Source organism: Verticillium alfalfae, genomic scaffold (genome assembly GCF_000150825.1).
Source record: "Verticillium alfalfae VaMs.102 supercont1.3 genomic scaffold, whole genome shotgun sequence".
NCBI lineage: Eukaryota > Fungi > Ascomycota > Sordariomycetes > Glomerellales > Plectosphaerellaceae > Verticillium > Verticillium alfalfae.
This window is the reverse complement of record NW_003315036.1, coordinates 1,052,429-1,067,052: the sequence shown is the minus strand read 5'-3', so window position 1 is coordinate 1,067,052 and position 14,624 is coordinate 1,052,429. Positions and strand designations below refer to the sequence as shown.

The window sequence follows — 14,624 nt, the reverse complement described above, 5'->3', positions numbered from 1 at the left end:
ATTGCACGGATCCCTCTTTTCTCTACGGCTATTATCGATGATGAAATCGATGCGGCTACGCCAGTTCCTCATCGGCTCGTCTCAGGTCACTTCAATGGGACAACAACGAGGTTCAACATCTACCTTCCGCCTCGTAGCAAGTGGGAAGGTCGCTTCTTCCAATTCGTATATCCTTTGGTTACCGAAGAAGCCAAAGATGAGACCATCGCCTTCTCGCTCGAGAGCGGCGGTTATGCCGTCCAGATCACTGGAAGCATCGGCTTCCGAGCGGATGCGGCTGCGGCCAAGGTTGCCAGGCGCGTTGCTGCTGAGTACTATAAGTCGGGCTGTCGGCACATATACGGTTACATCTACGGTGGCAGCGGCGGGTCCTTGCAGACCGTCGGTGCGATTGAGAACTCCCGCGGTGTCTGGGACGGTGCTGTTCCCATGATCCAAGCAGTCCCTGTTTCTTTTCTCAACAACCCTGCCATACGCGCGCTCTCCGGTCTCGTATTGAAGAACAAGGCCGCCCAAATCGTAGACGCTGTCCGGCCTGGCGGGGGTGATCCACGAGAGAATCTGACCGCAATGGAGCGAGCTGTTTTTGACGAGGCGACGATGCTGGGTCTTCCTCTTGGAGTGTGGGAGGTGTTCGACCTCGTTACAAACTCGGCTGTATTGGCTTTGTTCAGCGATGGGGTTGCATCACACGATCCGACGTACGCCCAAGATTTCTGGACCGCACCTGGGTATCTCGGTACGGAGCAGTCGGAGCTCGGTGACTTGATCAGAGCGCAGGCTGTGAATCACACGGCGCGCATCAACAGCATCGAGAAGGCCGGGAACCAGACCATTCGTCTCTTGCTGGACAGTGCACCTCCTACGCAGCCCGGTCTTCGCTTTGAGCTTTTCAATGATCAAGGGGAAAGTTCCGGCGCCCTCTTTGGCAATTTGGAGGGCACAACTTTCACAATCGAGGTAGACAAGAATGAGGACGTCTTCTCTCTTGTTAACCAAAAGTCTACAGTCCAGGTCGACAACTTGCTTTTCATTGCCGTACACGCATATTACCGTCATCAGATTCCCAAGAGAGATGGGTTTTACGGCTTCGACCAATTCAAAGACGTTACCGGCCAACCAATTCATCCCCAGCGCTCAGTCGATGGTAGCCTCAACGCAGCCGAGTCAACGAGCCAGGGACGATTCACGGGACAAATTCAAGGCAAGATGATTGCCGTCAACAATCTTCTCGATTACGATGCATTCCCTTGGCACGCGGACTGGTACCGTAGTCAAGTAGAGAGCGCACTCGGTCATCGTGCCAACGACAATTACCGCCTGTGGTTCAACGAGCACGCTGACCACACCTTCGCCGCCGGGTTCGATGAACGCCTCCCAGTTGGTGCGCGGGCTGCACGTATCGTCGATGCTTCCCCCATTGTCCACCAAGCGTTGCGAGACCTCAGCGCCTGGGTAGAGCAGAGCATCGATCCGCCGCCGTCCACAAATTATACAGTTGTTGACGGTCAGGTTCTGGTTGCTGAGGCTGCTTCGCAGCGATTTGGAGTACAGCCTACGGTCATTCTGCAAGTCAATGGCTCCGACAGATACGAGGTTGCCGCCGGCACGCCGGTAACTTTCGAGATGTTCGCTGAGGTTCCCCCCGGCACAGGCAAGATCATTGCGACGGAGTGGGATTTCATGGGCCGCGGGGAGTTTACGGCGGTGCCATTGACTTCTGTCGATGAGTCTGTCGACGCCTCGGTCCGCTTTGTGTACGAGAAGCCGGGGACTTATTTCCCTGCCATCAAGGTGACTGCGCACCGAGATGGCGATACAAAGGCTGTCTTTGGACGGGTCTCCAACCTTGGTCGGTGCCGAATTGTGGTCTCCTGATATTCCGTGTTTCAAAGCAAGTTATAGATGATGACCATTGAATTCTTATCATGGTCTTTTGCTCTACAAACACATCCATATCTTGCTCTGTTTCAGTATCATGACCGTCGCTCACCCAGGATGCACAGGACACACAGACTGATGTCCCTGGACAGATCGACATTGGTGCAGGAAACAAGCACTGTTTGAGCTGCAGGACGGTATGTAGAGTGTCTTGCACCGACTAGATGATATCTTGATGGTTTTAAGGCTTAACGATCACACCCCCTGCATTGCGGTGTCTTCGGAAGAGGCATTACTGGTCGTCCTTCTCCATAGCGGATCAAATGCCCCGGTCCAACTTGTCTTGTTGGAGTGTTACCCCTGGAGCCAGAAACGACTCTTCTGCCGGGTGATGCAATCATGATTAGGATAATGGTTAAGCTCCGGCGAACTAAACCTTTAGCCGCAGTCCAGGCGCGCGATTTGCATGGCAGACTCTCGACATGATCGTCGTAAATCGAGGGGTTGGCAATAGCCAACTGCACCGATGATCTGTTAGTCCGCCCCGAAGTGAGCGGCACATTCATCATGTCGTCATGCCCCAGCTCAGGATCCTTGATAGCTGTTGGAGGCTAGGCGAGGTACTTAATGACAGCAACTAAAATGATTAAATGGGCAGGCGACGGCCTGGAAACAGCTCCATCTCGAGATTATTCCTTTCGTCTGCCTCTCGTCGTGCCAAGACCCCGCGCTTCACAGTCGCCCGTCGCTTACCTTCTCCAGACTCATCGTTTGGCACACAGCAATATGGCCCCAGCCCACCCCTTCTCTGGACTACCCCTAGTCGGCCGCTTTGTATCGCCAGCAGCACCGGCCTCCGACCTCACACCGACCAAAAGCTTTCCTCTCGCGGTGCGAGATATCCTCAAACGCCAGGCCACAACAACCGTGGTTGCTGAGCCCTCCGACGGAAACGGTGGCGGTACCAATCTGAGCGGCGGCGAGATTGCCGGCATCGTCATCGGCTCTATCGTTGGAGTGCTCCTCCTCTTCTGGATTGTTCGATCCTGCGGCATGTGGGGACAGCCTGGTCTCTGGGGCCGCGAGCCATCGCCGCCGCCAAGACGGCGCCACAGGGGTCGGTCGAGCCATGGCCACCATCGTCACCAGTCGACTGCATCCCGCCGACGCTCACCTTCTCACGGACGGACGTCGTACGAAGTCCGGTACTCCCCGAACATTATGCGTGAGAAGAGCCGGTCCCCGCGCAGGCCAGATGTTGTCTACGATCACCGCCGCGGGAGCCGGGGCCGGTCGAGAAATTATGATTACGACTACTGAGCTGGAAAGATATTGATGTTTTGTATGATAGTTATGAGACATGATGAGGTGCCAAGGGTATCGAAGAGTAGTCGTAAATATGGCAATTTTGGAGCTGGAACATATCCTGAAAATATTGCAAACCGGGAAAGCTTTTGTACCTGAGTGCGGTACTGAGTCTGATGGTATACATAATCAATATCCCACAGCGTGGCTTTTTTCAACACCAGCATCATTTATTCGTCGTGTACACCTGAAAGCTAGCTTGCATATACATCGGGGCGTCCACACATCATCTCTAGTACATGTACCTCCAGGTCAGCGCTCTATCTCCCTTGCTTGACAGTTCTTGTGCTGTATAGTGACTGTCCTCGCCGGCGGCCAGTTTGCGGTCGCGCTTCTTGTTGATGGTTGTATAGCTAAAGATTAGTATCAATGCCGCAATGATGCCCGCGCAGATGAAGCCAATCTCGAGCGCATGCCCGAGGATATAACGGGGCGAATCTTCGCCTCTGTAAAAGTTTGACGCCATAGCCTGATGACTGCGTTAGCTTTCGTTCAAAGCATGACATGTGGATGAACCTACGCCGCCGAGGTTGCCAACGCCAATCTGGATGGCCATGCCTGCACTTCGCTTGTAGCTGCCGGCCCAAGTTGTTCGCCAGCCAAGTAATGACACCAGGGAATGCTGGGTAGATGGCACAGGCCGCAATGAAGACACCTGCATAGACAACGCGGGGGTTGGCAGAGGCCAAACACATGGAGAAGCCGACGATCATCACGCACAAGAAGCCCACGATGAAGGGACTTCGCTTGCCGACCTTGTCGGAGATGTAGGCAATGATGACCGCCAGAATCGCAGCGGTGATGTAAATCGGGACTGTCATCAACTGCGCCGTGCTCGATGTGTATCCAAGATTGCGGATGATCGTAGGTAGGAATAGGCTGATGCCGTAAAGAGGGCAAACAATCTGTGAATACTGAATCAGTTTTGTTCCGTCTTTGTTCAGTGCTGTTCTTGAATCTTACCCCCCAGTACACGAAGATGTTTACCCAGATCTGCCAGTCCTTAAAGGCATCGCCGACATATCTCCACTTGAATTCCTCAGCTTCGGGGACAGCGACCTGGCCGATCTGCTTGCCCTTGATTTGGCTTTGATACTTTAGACGAAAAACGACGAAGGCGCGCTCCTCTTCTGATAGGAAGGAGGCTGTCTCAGGAAAGTCATGCAACGCAAAGAATGCCCACACGGCGACGAGAACAGTGACGATGCCCTCGAGAATGAAGATCCAACGCCATCCTTCCAGACCACCAACACCGTTCATCTTTGAGATGCCGAATGCCAAGAGGCCGCTGAACGCGCCTGCAATAGAAGCTGCGGAGAAAAACAGCGCCTGACGGAACTGGATCTCGTGGCGACAGTACCACATTGTGAGATAGTACTACATGGATCAGTTTGCGTGATGTCTCAGGCAGCCGTCAACTGAACTTACTGCTACGCCAGGGAACAAGCCAGCCTCGGTTACTCCCAGGAAGATACGAGCAATGAGAAGCCCGTGGTAGCTTTGCACGATGCCCATGAGAGTCATCACAATACCCCATGCGACCATGATGGTGGGGAGCCAAACGCTGGGCCTGAGCTTCTTCAGTAACAGATTGCTTGGGACCTCGAAGGCGGCATAAGTAAAAAAGAAGACAGTGAGACACCAGTTGTACTGGTCATCTGACATGTGTAGGTCTTCCTGAAGGCCTTCGATCTTGGCATTGCCGATGTTGCCACCTAGACACAAGATCAGCTCTACGAAGCTGCCAGAGACGGCAAGGAGAAGAGGAATCTCACGGTCCAAAAATGAAAGCAGGTACAGAAGCGCCAGCATGGGAATAAGACGAACGTCCATCTGATACAGGGTCAGGCCGGAATTCTTGTCCTTCGTCATAAGGAAGAGCACACCTTTCTGAGGACTTTCTTCTCGTCTAGATGCGCAAAAGACTCGAGTGTCGTGCCGGGGGCGGTCGCGATGCCGTCGATGCGGTCTTTTTCGCTAAGCCCATGGCCATCTTCTGTCTCGGACACGTCCGGCTTCTCGGTATGTTCATTGGAGGCCCTCGTGATGCTCATGTTGGGCGAATGGGACAATATTCAACTTCGGAGCCGCTGAAAGAATAGAGGAGCCGTAGCGGATAGTCCATGGTAAGAAGTGTACACACTTACCGCAGTTGGGCATCTTTCCCTTTAAGCACGCCGTCGTGTTGCTTTTCCACTACGACGGCGGTCAACCTGTTGGTCAAGTGCACAACCGTCGCGAAGAGGATCGGCAGCCAGCATCATCAGCGGCTTCTAAAAGCCCGCGAGCCCACATCCGGGATGCGTAGTCGCCAATGAAGTATGGCTGGGCTGTCAGTCTGGGGCCCCGGATTGCGGGCTTAGAGGACCTAGTAGACGTTCCCCCGCACGCTGCCGCCTGTGTTGGTCAACGATCGGAGGGAAAGCCGCTGCAAGACGGCGGAAAGAGGCCGCCTGGGCGCTGTCGCTCAACGTGAACCCCCGTGGGGACGAATCATGGCGAGCCATCAATGTACACCTACACTGCATATGCTGAATCGTGGTGTGGTGGATGGCAGCCGCCAAGTGATGTCATGGGGTTGCCGGCGAAGGTATTCGTACCAGCCGCAGAACAGCTCTATGGAGTCGGATACAGAGAATCTAGAGGCGCTAAAGACTAAGGGTGCTTTCAGTAGTAGCCTTAGCGAGCGAGTGAGGCAGCGCCTCATGCCGTCATAAACGCCTTGCCGTCATCGTTGCCGCTTGGTCACTCGCACTACACTGGGAGCATTCCTCATCGACCCATGATACCCATTGATCTTTAAGGGCGCATCCAGAAGCATGCGTCAAACCTGCATTAGACTGCTACTATTTGCCAAAGAACGTGTGCCATCGCTTGATTGAATTTTGACGAAGAAACTTTCCTCGCAATCACGTCGAAGCCGCCCTGCTTATAGTAAGCGCCGCCTCGAGCTATATACCCACCAATCGATCAATGAGAGCTCACCTGTAGCAGGAGTCTGAGGAGGGTCACTATTCAAACTTTCAAGCAGTTTGAGTCAAGATGTCTGAATGAAAGCCTAACAGTCGAATCCCTTTTCGTGTAAGGAGGGACTTACGAAACGTGTTTGTTTGGCAGAAACCTATATACGGAATGCAAGGAGCTGTATGTCCATCCATGTAGTCGTCCGTGGGAGTTCACCATCGCAAAACAAGTCATAACCTTGAGACCCGCACTCGCGTCAGACCTGCTGCCTATCTGAAAAGGAAGTCAAGCTCTCGTGACAACCTCAGATGGCCTGCACTAGCCACATGCAAACATAAATAAAGTCGTTTTCCATTGTCGAGTTTTCATCGCTCTCGACTATCAAGCACTATGCCTAGGTCAGGAGAAGACAGATCGGAGAAAACGCTGCCTCTGTTGAACCAATATAGGGGAATAGCCTGGGTTGGCGATCACCGTATGGGATTTGCCGCTCTCGTGATTACGAGGCTTCATGGCTACGTGATCGCAGGCGCAGCGAATCTCGGATCTACTGATCGACGAGATCACAAAGACAGTTTCAACAACAATTGCAAGTCTTGCACCGCCAACCCGCCGATTCAGAGCTCTCAGGCACAGTCAAAGTCTTGGATAAGGGTTCAGATGAGCAGTGAAGCCCTCTCAACAGCCCCACTCCTACTATTGGGGAGCCCAGAAATCTGATGCAAGGGTAGTATTCAAGCTCATGCCACACAGAGGCAAATACTCTACTGGAAAGCGGTCTTTAACAAATTTGTGAGATTCGAGAACCTTTACACTGCGCCTGAACCTGGTGACATTCAGCAGAACAGCGTGTTTGGAGACGTGGCTCTTGAGAACACGCAAAAGTCAGAGCCTAGGCGCTACGCGGCGAATCGAGTATATTGTATTCAGAAAACTCAAATAGTATAGTCCTCCTTGTACGCCATCCGCCATTGGCTCGAATCACGCTGGGCTCTGAGCCTCACGTGGCACGGCGCGACTCCATTCGGCTAAATACTAGTAAGCTCGAAACCGCTCTCTCTCCTCTCCCCAAGCGCCGGATGCACTCAGACCTGGAAGAAGGGCGCGCCGACGACCTTGGCAACCTCCTCGGCGACGAGCTTCTGGATGGCCACGCCGGGGTGGTAGTCGTTGAACCATAGGCAGCTGGTGCCGTCCTCGTTCCAGCAGGTAGCGTCGGGGGCGCCGTAGGCAGTCGGGTTGGCGAGCGCCTTGTCGAAGGGCAGCGCCGTGTCGACGAGCCAGGTCTTGGCGTCGGGGTTGGCGGCCTTGAAGGCAGCGAGGTGCTCCTGGATCAGATCGTTGTACAGGTCGATGGCGGTGGCGACGGCACCCGTGTTTGTCTGGCCCTGCGAGAGGAAAGCAGGGGTTCTCCAGGTGGCTGTCGTCTGTTAGTTGAGGGCTGTTCCAATCTTCATATCCGAGGGGGTGAACGCACGGGGGACGCTGAGGATGGCAAATTGCCTCGCGCCGGCGTCGTAGACGGTCTGCAGGAGACCAAAGTAGCGAACCATGATGGTCTCGTACCGCTGTTGAATGTCGGAGAACCAGAAAGTGTTACCGACATCATTGACGCCGATCCAAACACCGACAAGCGTGTTGTCGGCCTCCCAAGGCGCCCAGGAGGGGTGAGGCTCAACGGCGAGGTTGGGGACGAACAGATCCTGGACCTGGTCCTCGAAGCTCAGCACCTCGGGCGCGTAAGGCGTGACCAGGTCTGCTGCCGTCGTGGCGCCGCCGTAGGCCAGGTTGTACGATAGCAGCACATCCTTGTTGTACTCGGTCGCCGCGAAGGCGATCCAACCCAAGCCGCCGCTGGCCGTCCAGCCTGGCAGAGGCGGGTTGCCAAGGGGGTTCTCAGCCGTCGGCTTCGTACCGGAGAAGCTGAAGCCGCTCTGCGAGTAGGAATCACCGCTACGACGAGGTCAGCCACGAGTAGAATCGAGCCGCACCCGTGGCCTCTTTTGTCATTCTTCCTTGACTTACAAAGTGATGAAGTATTTTGGTCCCGTGGGGTTGGTGGGCACTGAGGAGGTCGCGGCCGGAGGGTGCGAGGAGCAGGGCGAGCCGCCGGCGATGCGGGCAGCGCCGACCGCCGAGGCGAGGCCTGCCATGAGGAGAGTTGACGCGCCCTTCATTGTCGGATGTGATGCTCAGTGTTCCTTCACGCTGACGACGATAATTGTGGCTGGTTGGCGGGACGTGGACATCGTGACTGGCTATATACTTCTCAGGAGGAGAACATGGTCGTCACACTCCGCGGCATCGCGTTCCGGCAACGGATACGGCCAAGCCGACATATATTACCCATCCCATGACGATCGTCATTGGAGGAGGTGTGTTAAACGACCTGGCGACTGTTGTGATGTGAGCGGGAATCCATCGATGTTCCTGCATGGCAAATTGAGGGACCCTCTGCGGGGGTGCGGAGGGGCGCCATCCCGTGCCCAGAAAGGGGAAGGCCGGCCCGCGTTCAGACCCTGTAGCGGCCAACTCTACTACCGGCTGAACGGATCAGGCGCGGGGTGGGAGCAAGAATTGAACCAGATGGACGACGGAGCTGGTTCCGAATCAATGCAACGGTTCCTGGACCTGTAGGTTCTACCTGCTCTGATCATATGTGGTGGCCCGGTTCAGGCGAGCGATGTCGCGATCCGTCAGGGTGGACAATGTCAGGGACAATGTCAGGGTTGACGATGCCACGAATGACCTTGTTTCAGTCTGAGTGTCTCCTCGCCCCGAAAGTGCCATTTTTTCTCCGCCTTGACCGTCCCCCCCCCCTTGTCTGCCGAGTGTGATGGGGCTGCGAATCAGGTTGGCGAGTGGAGAGAAGCAGCTGTCAAGGAGAAGCCAAGATGCTAAATTCATCGTCTTTAAACTGGCAGGCACATTACATCCACCTACTTGGATCCGCATATTCCGGGCTCGTCAAAACGGAAATACGTTGGCCACTGTCAGCCCTTTCAACCGTCGAGGATTGCGTCCATGTCCCGTCGCAAATCCGCCAGCTGCTTACCCAGACTATCCTCACGACTCTTGATAGCCTGAAAAGAAACGTCTACCACGCCAGAGAACATGGACCCATCCGAACTCCTACCGCCTGATGACCCACCGGGTCCCAGGCTGGCGGCCGCATTCCTTAGCTGCGACAGAAACTCTTCGGCCAGCTGAATGGTCAACGACATCTGCAGCGATGGCGTCGAGTCGACAGCGAATGAACCAACCGTCACGTCGGGCAGCTTCCAGTACCGCAGACCGTCCCCAGCTTCAAGCTGCGACAGGTTTCCATGAATACAGCTGAAGACCTTCTGGTACATGTCCAGCAGCCGAACATAAGTCGAGAGAATGAACATTGACGAGCCAGGATCGGCCTTGCTATTGAGAGACTTGCCGCGGCTGGTCTTGGTGTCAGGGGCTGCTTTCGCTGGGCCATCTGAGGGCGTGATGTCCTGCACGGCCTCAGCGAACTGCTGAGACAGTTTGAACATCTCATCTACGGGGAACGGGACGGTGCGGTGCCTTCCAGAGCCGTTGCCATGATGCTGCGAGCTTTTGCCATGGTGCGATTTGCCGTCCGCACACTCAATCTGGTACGGCAATGCAGATGAGAGCTCAAAGAGCCTCGAGTTGATGTCTGATAGTCGAGGCATCCAGTGACCTGCCGAAGAGGAAGTGGTTTTGCCGGCCGGTGATGACTTGAGGACGATCTGACGAGTTTTGAACTTGCCGCGAGGCTTGGACACCCGCGGTGAAGGGCGGTCACTAGAATGTCGCTGGCTCAACGTGGCCTGCTGTTGTTGGTTGTGGTGTTGCTTCTTGCTGGTAGCAGAGGCTGCCGTCGTCGGTGTGGAGGCAAGCTGGCCGCCCTCGGTTTCGGTAGGCGCGCGTGGTGGGACAGAAGGTAGAGGAGGGGGAGTATGAGATACCAGTGTGCTGGCATGCAGGTGCTGTGGGAGCCACGTATCGGTGATGTTGTCCCTGGATATAAGATGTTGGGAGAGGCCAGGGTGGAGTTGTGAAGGGTGGTGATCGACGACGACGGTATGCGACGGGTAGAGGGCCGCAGCCGGGTCAAAGCCGCCGCCGCCAAAGGCATAGTCGGCGATGTTCATCATCTGGTCGTGTGTGACGGTGCCGCCCGATGGATGCGATTCGAATTCACCGCTCATCGGGAGACCAACTGAGGCTTCGGCGAAACCGTCAGAATTGGTTGTCGTTTTAGACAAAATGAAAGACATTGGCAGACTCACCAAAGTCAGGTGGCACAGGAAGGTTCTCGCTTTCCGTCCGCTTCCGCTTGGGTGATCGGCCTCCCTCGAGCAGCAGCGCTGTGCTCGAGCCAGAAGTGCCTGTCGTCTCCTCCAGCACAAGAGACTCGACGGCCGTCTGTTGCTTTCGGTATCGCAGCGAAGGGCTCGATCTGCATTCGGTTCGGAGCCGGAGGCAGCGCTCGCAGGCTTCATCGCCGTAGCGCTTACAGCTGAGCTTCTGGGCGTGGCAGCGATCGCAGGCTTTGCGATTGGGACAGTCGCTCATGGCTATGGTCATGGCCATGGCGTGTGGGCGACATTCGGTCGTGAGTGTGGTGGGGGATGGAGGGTGTAGTCCCCTTCCAGATGGGCCAATATGGAGTAAAATAGCAGCCTGGCTCCAGCCCCTGGACCATGTGTCTCCTGCTGTTCCTTGAGAAACTGAGACTACCCCGGGTGGGTGCCGTTGAACCCAGCATGTGCCTGATGGAACATGACCGAGGGTCGAATCCACGCTGTCGCGCCCGGTCCATGAGTTGGCCAGCCCTCGCCCAAGTCGTACTCCGCGTTGGTGGACTCGACTGACCGAGTGCCGCGCAACCATGGAAGGAGGAAAGACCCAAGGGTGGGGTGGTAATGGGTCGACCTTGTACAACATGGTACAACATGGCGAATTTCCTTTGGGTTCCCGTACTCCGTCAGCCGAGCTCGCTCGTCGACTCAAGTCGACATGGACGAAAGGAGCGGTGCGGCTACCACAACAGTCGATAAAGCAGTTTGCCGTGTGATTGGTGACGTCCACAAGATCCAGAGTGCCGGCAACCAGCTCCTCGGGTCACTGGGCACCAGGATTGGGTGACCACTATGACGGGAACACGGGTGTCTTTACATATATCAAGAGTAGGTCAAATAGTTATATGACCGCCGTTCAAGACAAGTCAAAAATGAACTCAAGATTTCAAATGAGCAATCTTCATAAATCAGCTGGAGAGGGGTCAGCATTGGGTCATAGAGCGTGTGCGCATAGTAGCAGAGACGAAGACGGAGAAGAGTAGCCACGGGGATGTGAGGGACGCAGACTGTGCGACTAGGCCAATGTGCGGGCCCGCGCTTCGAGAAAGCATGCATGTGTGTCGCCAAGGATCGATGCTGTATACATACGTGGATCAAGGACGTTCGTGAATGAGCGAACATGAAAGATGCAGGTGGTTGTTGGAAAACGTGATTTGTGAGCTCTCGCAAACAGTGACGTATGGAAGATACTCTTGATTGTATCTTGTTGAAACGGTCGACATGGCTACCCAGCAGAATGAGGTACTAATAGACGCATGTGCCCTCTCGTACGGCCGTATGGGTCATTTCGTCCTCTTTCTTTCATAACAAGCTTCGGCAGCGCGGGTTGGAATCATGCATCAAATGCAGGATTGACTTATGCTCCGCATCGGCTGTGAGGCCCAATCTCGTCGCTTTGGCATATCACGAGCTTCGGCAGGTACTAGGCGAAGCCTGACAGATGAGATCCCATGGAGGCGTGGGCTTCGAAAGACAAGTCTTCCCGGTCCTTGTGCCACGGAGACGGTTGGGGTTCCGTACGAGATGAAATTTCGGTGTGGTGTAAGCGAGGGGGATGTGTGATCAAGGCTGTCAAGGCCAAAGGGTGCCAAGGCCACAGACGTCTCGTGGACCGTGGACTGTTTCCGGGCTGGCGGGAGTCGTCTTCGTCCGAACCCAGGTAGCAGACTCATGGGACCCGAGACGGAGGATACTTTCCGAGAGTCAGTGCGCTGCTGCGCATCCGAATGCAAGGTCTCTCGTTCGACGAGCAGGTTGCCGCTGACCTGTCTCCTGCGTGAAGGGTGCCACGGCGAGTGGTGGGCTGGACCCAGAGACGAGGAACGGGGACGGTGCGTGCAGGGACGAGGGTTGGAGACAGTCCCGGCACAGCGCCTCAGGTTCTGCTATACTCGTTGTCTCTTGGAAGCAGAAATCGAACCGTCACGGCGGTCAGCGCGCGATGGAGAAGCGTTGTCTCGGGAAGGCACATGGTGGCTGCGGCCCAGCGGGCGTGCGGTCAATATGCGGCGATGTCTTGGCTGGGCGTAGTTGACGGAGACCACTTGGGCAGCGCTTGGCTATGCTTCTGGGCTCCGTTCATGAGCGTGCTATCCGATCTTGGGGTGTCGAGATGATGTCGGTGTTTTCTAAGGGAATGTTTCGAATGGAGGAGAGACATGCCACAGATAGATGTAAGACCCCAGGAGCGTAAAGGCGAGTACAATGGTGTGAAGCAATGGAAGCATCCGCCGGATGGGGTCGGTGCACAGGAGTACCCCCCGCCCAAACTGGTTGAGCGACCCGGAGGAGGTGATGCTTAGCGAGGACACGTGACGGCCCATAGTGATAGACAGCTGCCTGTCCCGGGCGTCCCCCGTCGTGGGCTTCATCACCTCGAGACAAGCTTCCTGTCGTACCATGGCGCCGTGCCCGCCATACGCCATACGAGGCGGACTCCGCGCTGCCGCGCGTGCCCGATGGATTTCGGTTACAGTCTCCATTGGACCTGATGCCGATTACTGATCCTCACTATGCGAGCTCGCTTGCGACCATCCAGTCCTCATTGTGCGCTCCGCCTGAGTTCATCTCCTTGCTGCAGGATGATCTTGTGAGTCTACCAAGAAAGAAGCAGAAGAGGAACGTCATGTCTTGGACGTATTGCCTTCGCCCTTTGCGTTGTCTGAGACGGAGTGGAAGGTCGCATGGTGATCCCAGGATCACGCAGTTGCAGTGGGTTACTACTTTTGTAACACATCAACTTCGCATTGCTAGTGGAGTTGGAAGGTTGGGATGGAGATTCGGGTCTACGTGGTCTTCGGAACTCACCTGGTCCATCTAATGCTCCGGTACGTAAGATGTAGGGAAAAGAAGAACGAGAGCGGAACGAGACAACTACGTTGAAATTTATGACTTTACTAAGAGGACGTGTTAAAGGCCAATTCCTAATGCAAAAGAGTCATAAATCTACTTTGAAACCCTGGCTTTTGAAAAATGTCAAAGGGGAGATACCATACCATACCATAACATCCCAAAGACTTGATTGACGATGGAATGTTGCTAATTTGGATGAAAACGATATGTAGTATAGCAGGGGGCAGATTTAATCGAGGTGCGTTTATAGAGTTGTAGGCTCCATCCAGGACTATAGACTCTACGGGTATACGTCGTAACTCCAGCTAGTCATGGAACTATGGCATTAAGATGACATATTCCTCATCGTCGCACGGATATCCCCCGCCCACCTTACCGTATCGAGCAGCCGGCCTCCGTCCGAGAAGTAGTGCCTCAACAGCGATCAACTTGCATTCGAGTCACAGTTTTCTCCTGCAGGACAAGGTGGTTCTTATACAGTGCGGTCATTCACAAACGCAAGGGGGTATACGAGGGCCATCACTTCAAAACCAGCCAGGCGGGACAAACAGGAATTGGTCAAGCTTCATGTATTTTCCCATGTCGGCAGCTCACAGACACGAACACCTGGTCCGCGGCTCATGACACGCAGGCAGGCCGTCAAGACAGAAGTCCATGAACATTAACAGAACGCAAAGCAAGGGAGGGCAGAGATCCTGGCGGGAAACCGACAGCGGAGTACTACATGACGTGTTGTGCTCCCCCCTCTCGGTCGATGGCCCCCGCGGCGCCGCGCGCACCCGGACAACACCGCCGTGCGCAGCATCTACTCGTCGTCGTTGATGTCGACGGCCGTCCGCTTCCACTTGCGCGCAGGCACCTTGCGCTTGAAGAGAATGTCGATCTCGCGGTACGAGCGGTCCTTCATCTCGGGCAGGAAGAAGAAGGCGAGGACGAAACAGGCGAAGCCCGTGCCGGCCCAGACGTAGCCGCACTTGCCGCCGAGGTGAGCACCCTGTAAGGGGGCATCTGTTAGCGCTCTGTTCGAGGAGGGAAGGACGGAGGGTATAGTGGGGAGGGGACGTACGGTAGTGCTCAGCATCCAGTTGCCGAGGAAGATGCAGGGAATGTTGACGAGGTAGTAGCAGCCGCGACCGATACCGGTGGTCAGGGGTCGCAGGCGGATGGCCGAGGTCTCGCCGATGATGACCCAGGAGGCCG

The 14,624-nt window shown here is 55.4% G+C and overlaps 6 protein-coding genes across 6 annotated transcripts; 2 read left to right on the top strand and 4 right to left on the bottom strand.

The window, feature by feature from the left end:
• Positions 1–570: 570 nt before the first annotated feature.
• On the top strand, positions 571–1,878 carry VDBG_02848 (conserved hypothetical protein; the record flags this gene model as incomplete). The annotated part of the gene is made up of 1 exon (XM_003006663.1): positions 571–1,878. The coding sequence occupies one exon, from the start codon at positions 571–573 to the stop codon at positions 1,876–1,878; it is 1,308 nt and encodes a 435-aa protein (XP_003006709.1).
• A 789-nt stretch (positions 1,879–2,667) lies between these two features.
• On the top strand, positions 2,668–3,201 carry VDBG_02847 (predicted protein; the record flags this gene model as incomplete). The annotated part of the gene is made up of 1 exon (XM_003006662.1): positions 2,668–3,201. The coding sequence occupies one exon, from the start codon at positions 2,668–2,670 to the stop codon at positions 3,199–3,201; it is 534 nt and encodes a 177-aa protein (XP_003006708.1).
• Positions 3,202–3,478: 277 nt separating this feature from the next.
• Positions 3,479–5,300, bottom strand: VDBG_02846 (high-affinity nicotinic acid transporter; the record flags this gene model as incomplete). Its single annotated transcript, XM_003006661.1, has 5 exons — positions 3,479–3,722; positions 3,811–4,160; positions 4,210–4,623; positions 4,675–5,079; positions 5,133–5,300. The coding sequence occupies 5 exons, from the start codon at positions 5,298–5,300 to the stop codon at positions 3,479–3,481; spliced, it is 1,581 nt and encodes a 526-aa protein (XP_003006707.1).
• Positions 5,301–7,295: 1,995 nt separating this feature from the next.
• VDBG_02845 (fungal cellulose binding domain-containing protein) lies at positions 7,296–8,387 on the bottom strand (the record flags this gene model as incomplete). The annotated part of the gene is made up of 3 exons (XM_003006660.1): positions 7,296–7,630; positions 7,688–8,163; positions 8,236–8,387. The coding sequence occupies 3 exons, from the start codon at positions 8,385–8,387 to the stop codon at positions 7,296–7,298; spliced, it is 963 nt and encodes a 320-aa protein (XP_003006706.1).
• An 825-nt stretch (positions 8,388–9,212) lies between these two features.
• On the bottom strand, positions 9,213–10,803 carry VDBG_02844 (conserved hypothetical protein; the record flags this gene model as incomplete). Its single annotated transcript, XM_003006659.1, has 2 exons — positions 9,213–10,429; positions 10,500–10,803. The coding sequence occupies 2 exons, from the start codon at positions 10,801–10,803 to the stop codon at positions 9,213–9,215; spliced, it is 1,521 nt and encodes a 506-aa protein (XP_003006705.1).
• Positions 10,804–14,229: 3,426 nt separating this feature from the next.
• Positions 14,230–14,505, bottom strand: VDBG_02843 (maltose porter; the record flags this gene model as incomplete). Its single annotated transcript, XM_003006658.1, has 2 exons — positions 14,230–14,418; positions 14,491–14,505. The coding sequence occupies 2 exons, from the start codon at positions 14,503–14,505 to the stop codon at positions 14,230–14,232; spliced, it is 204 nt and encodes a 67-aa protein (XP_003006704.1).
• Between the last annotated feature and the right edge of the window lie 119 nt (positions 14,506–14,624).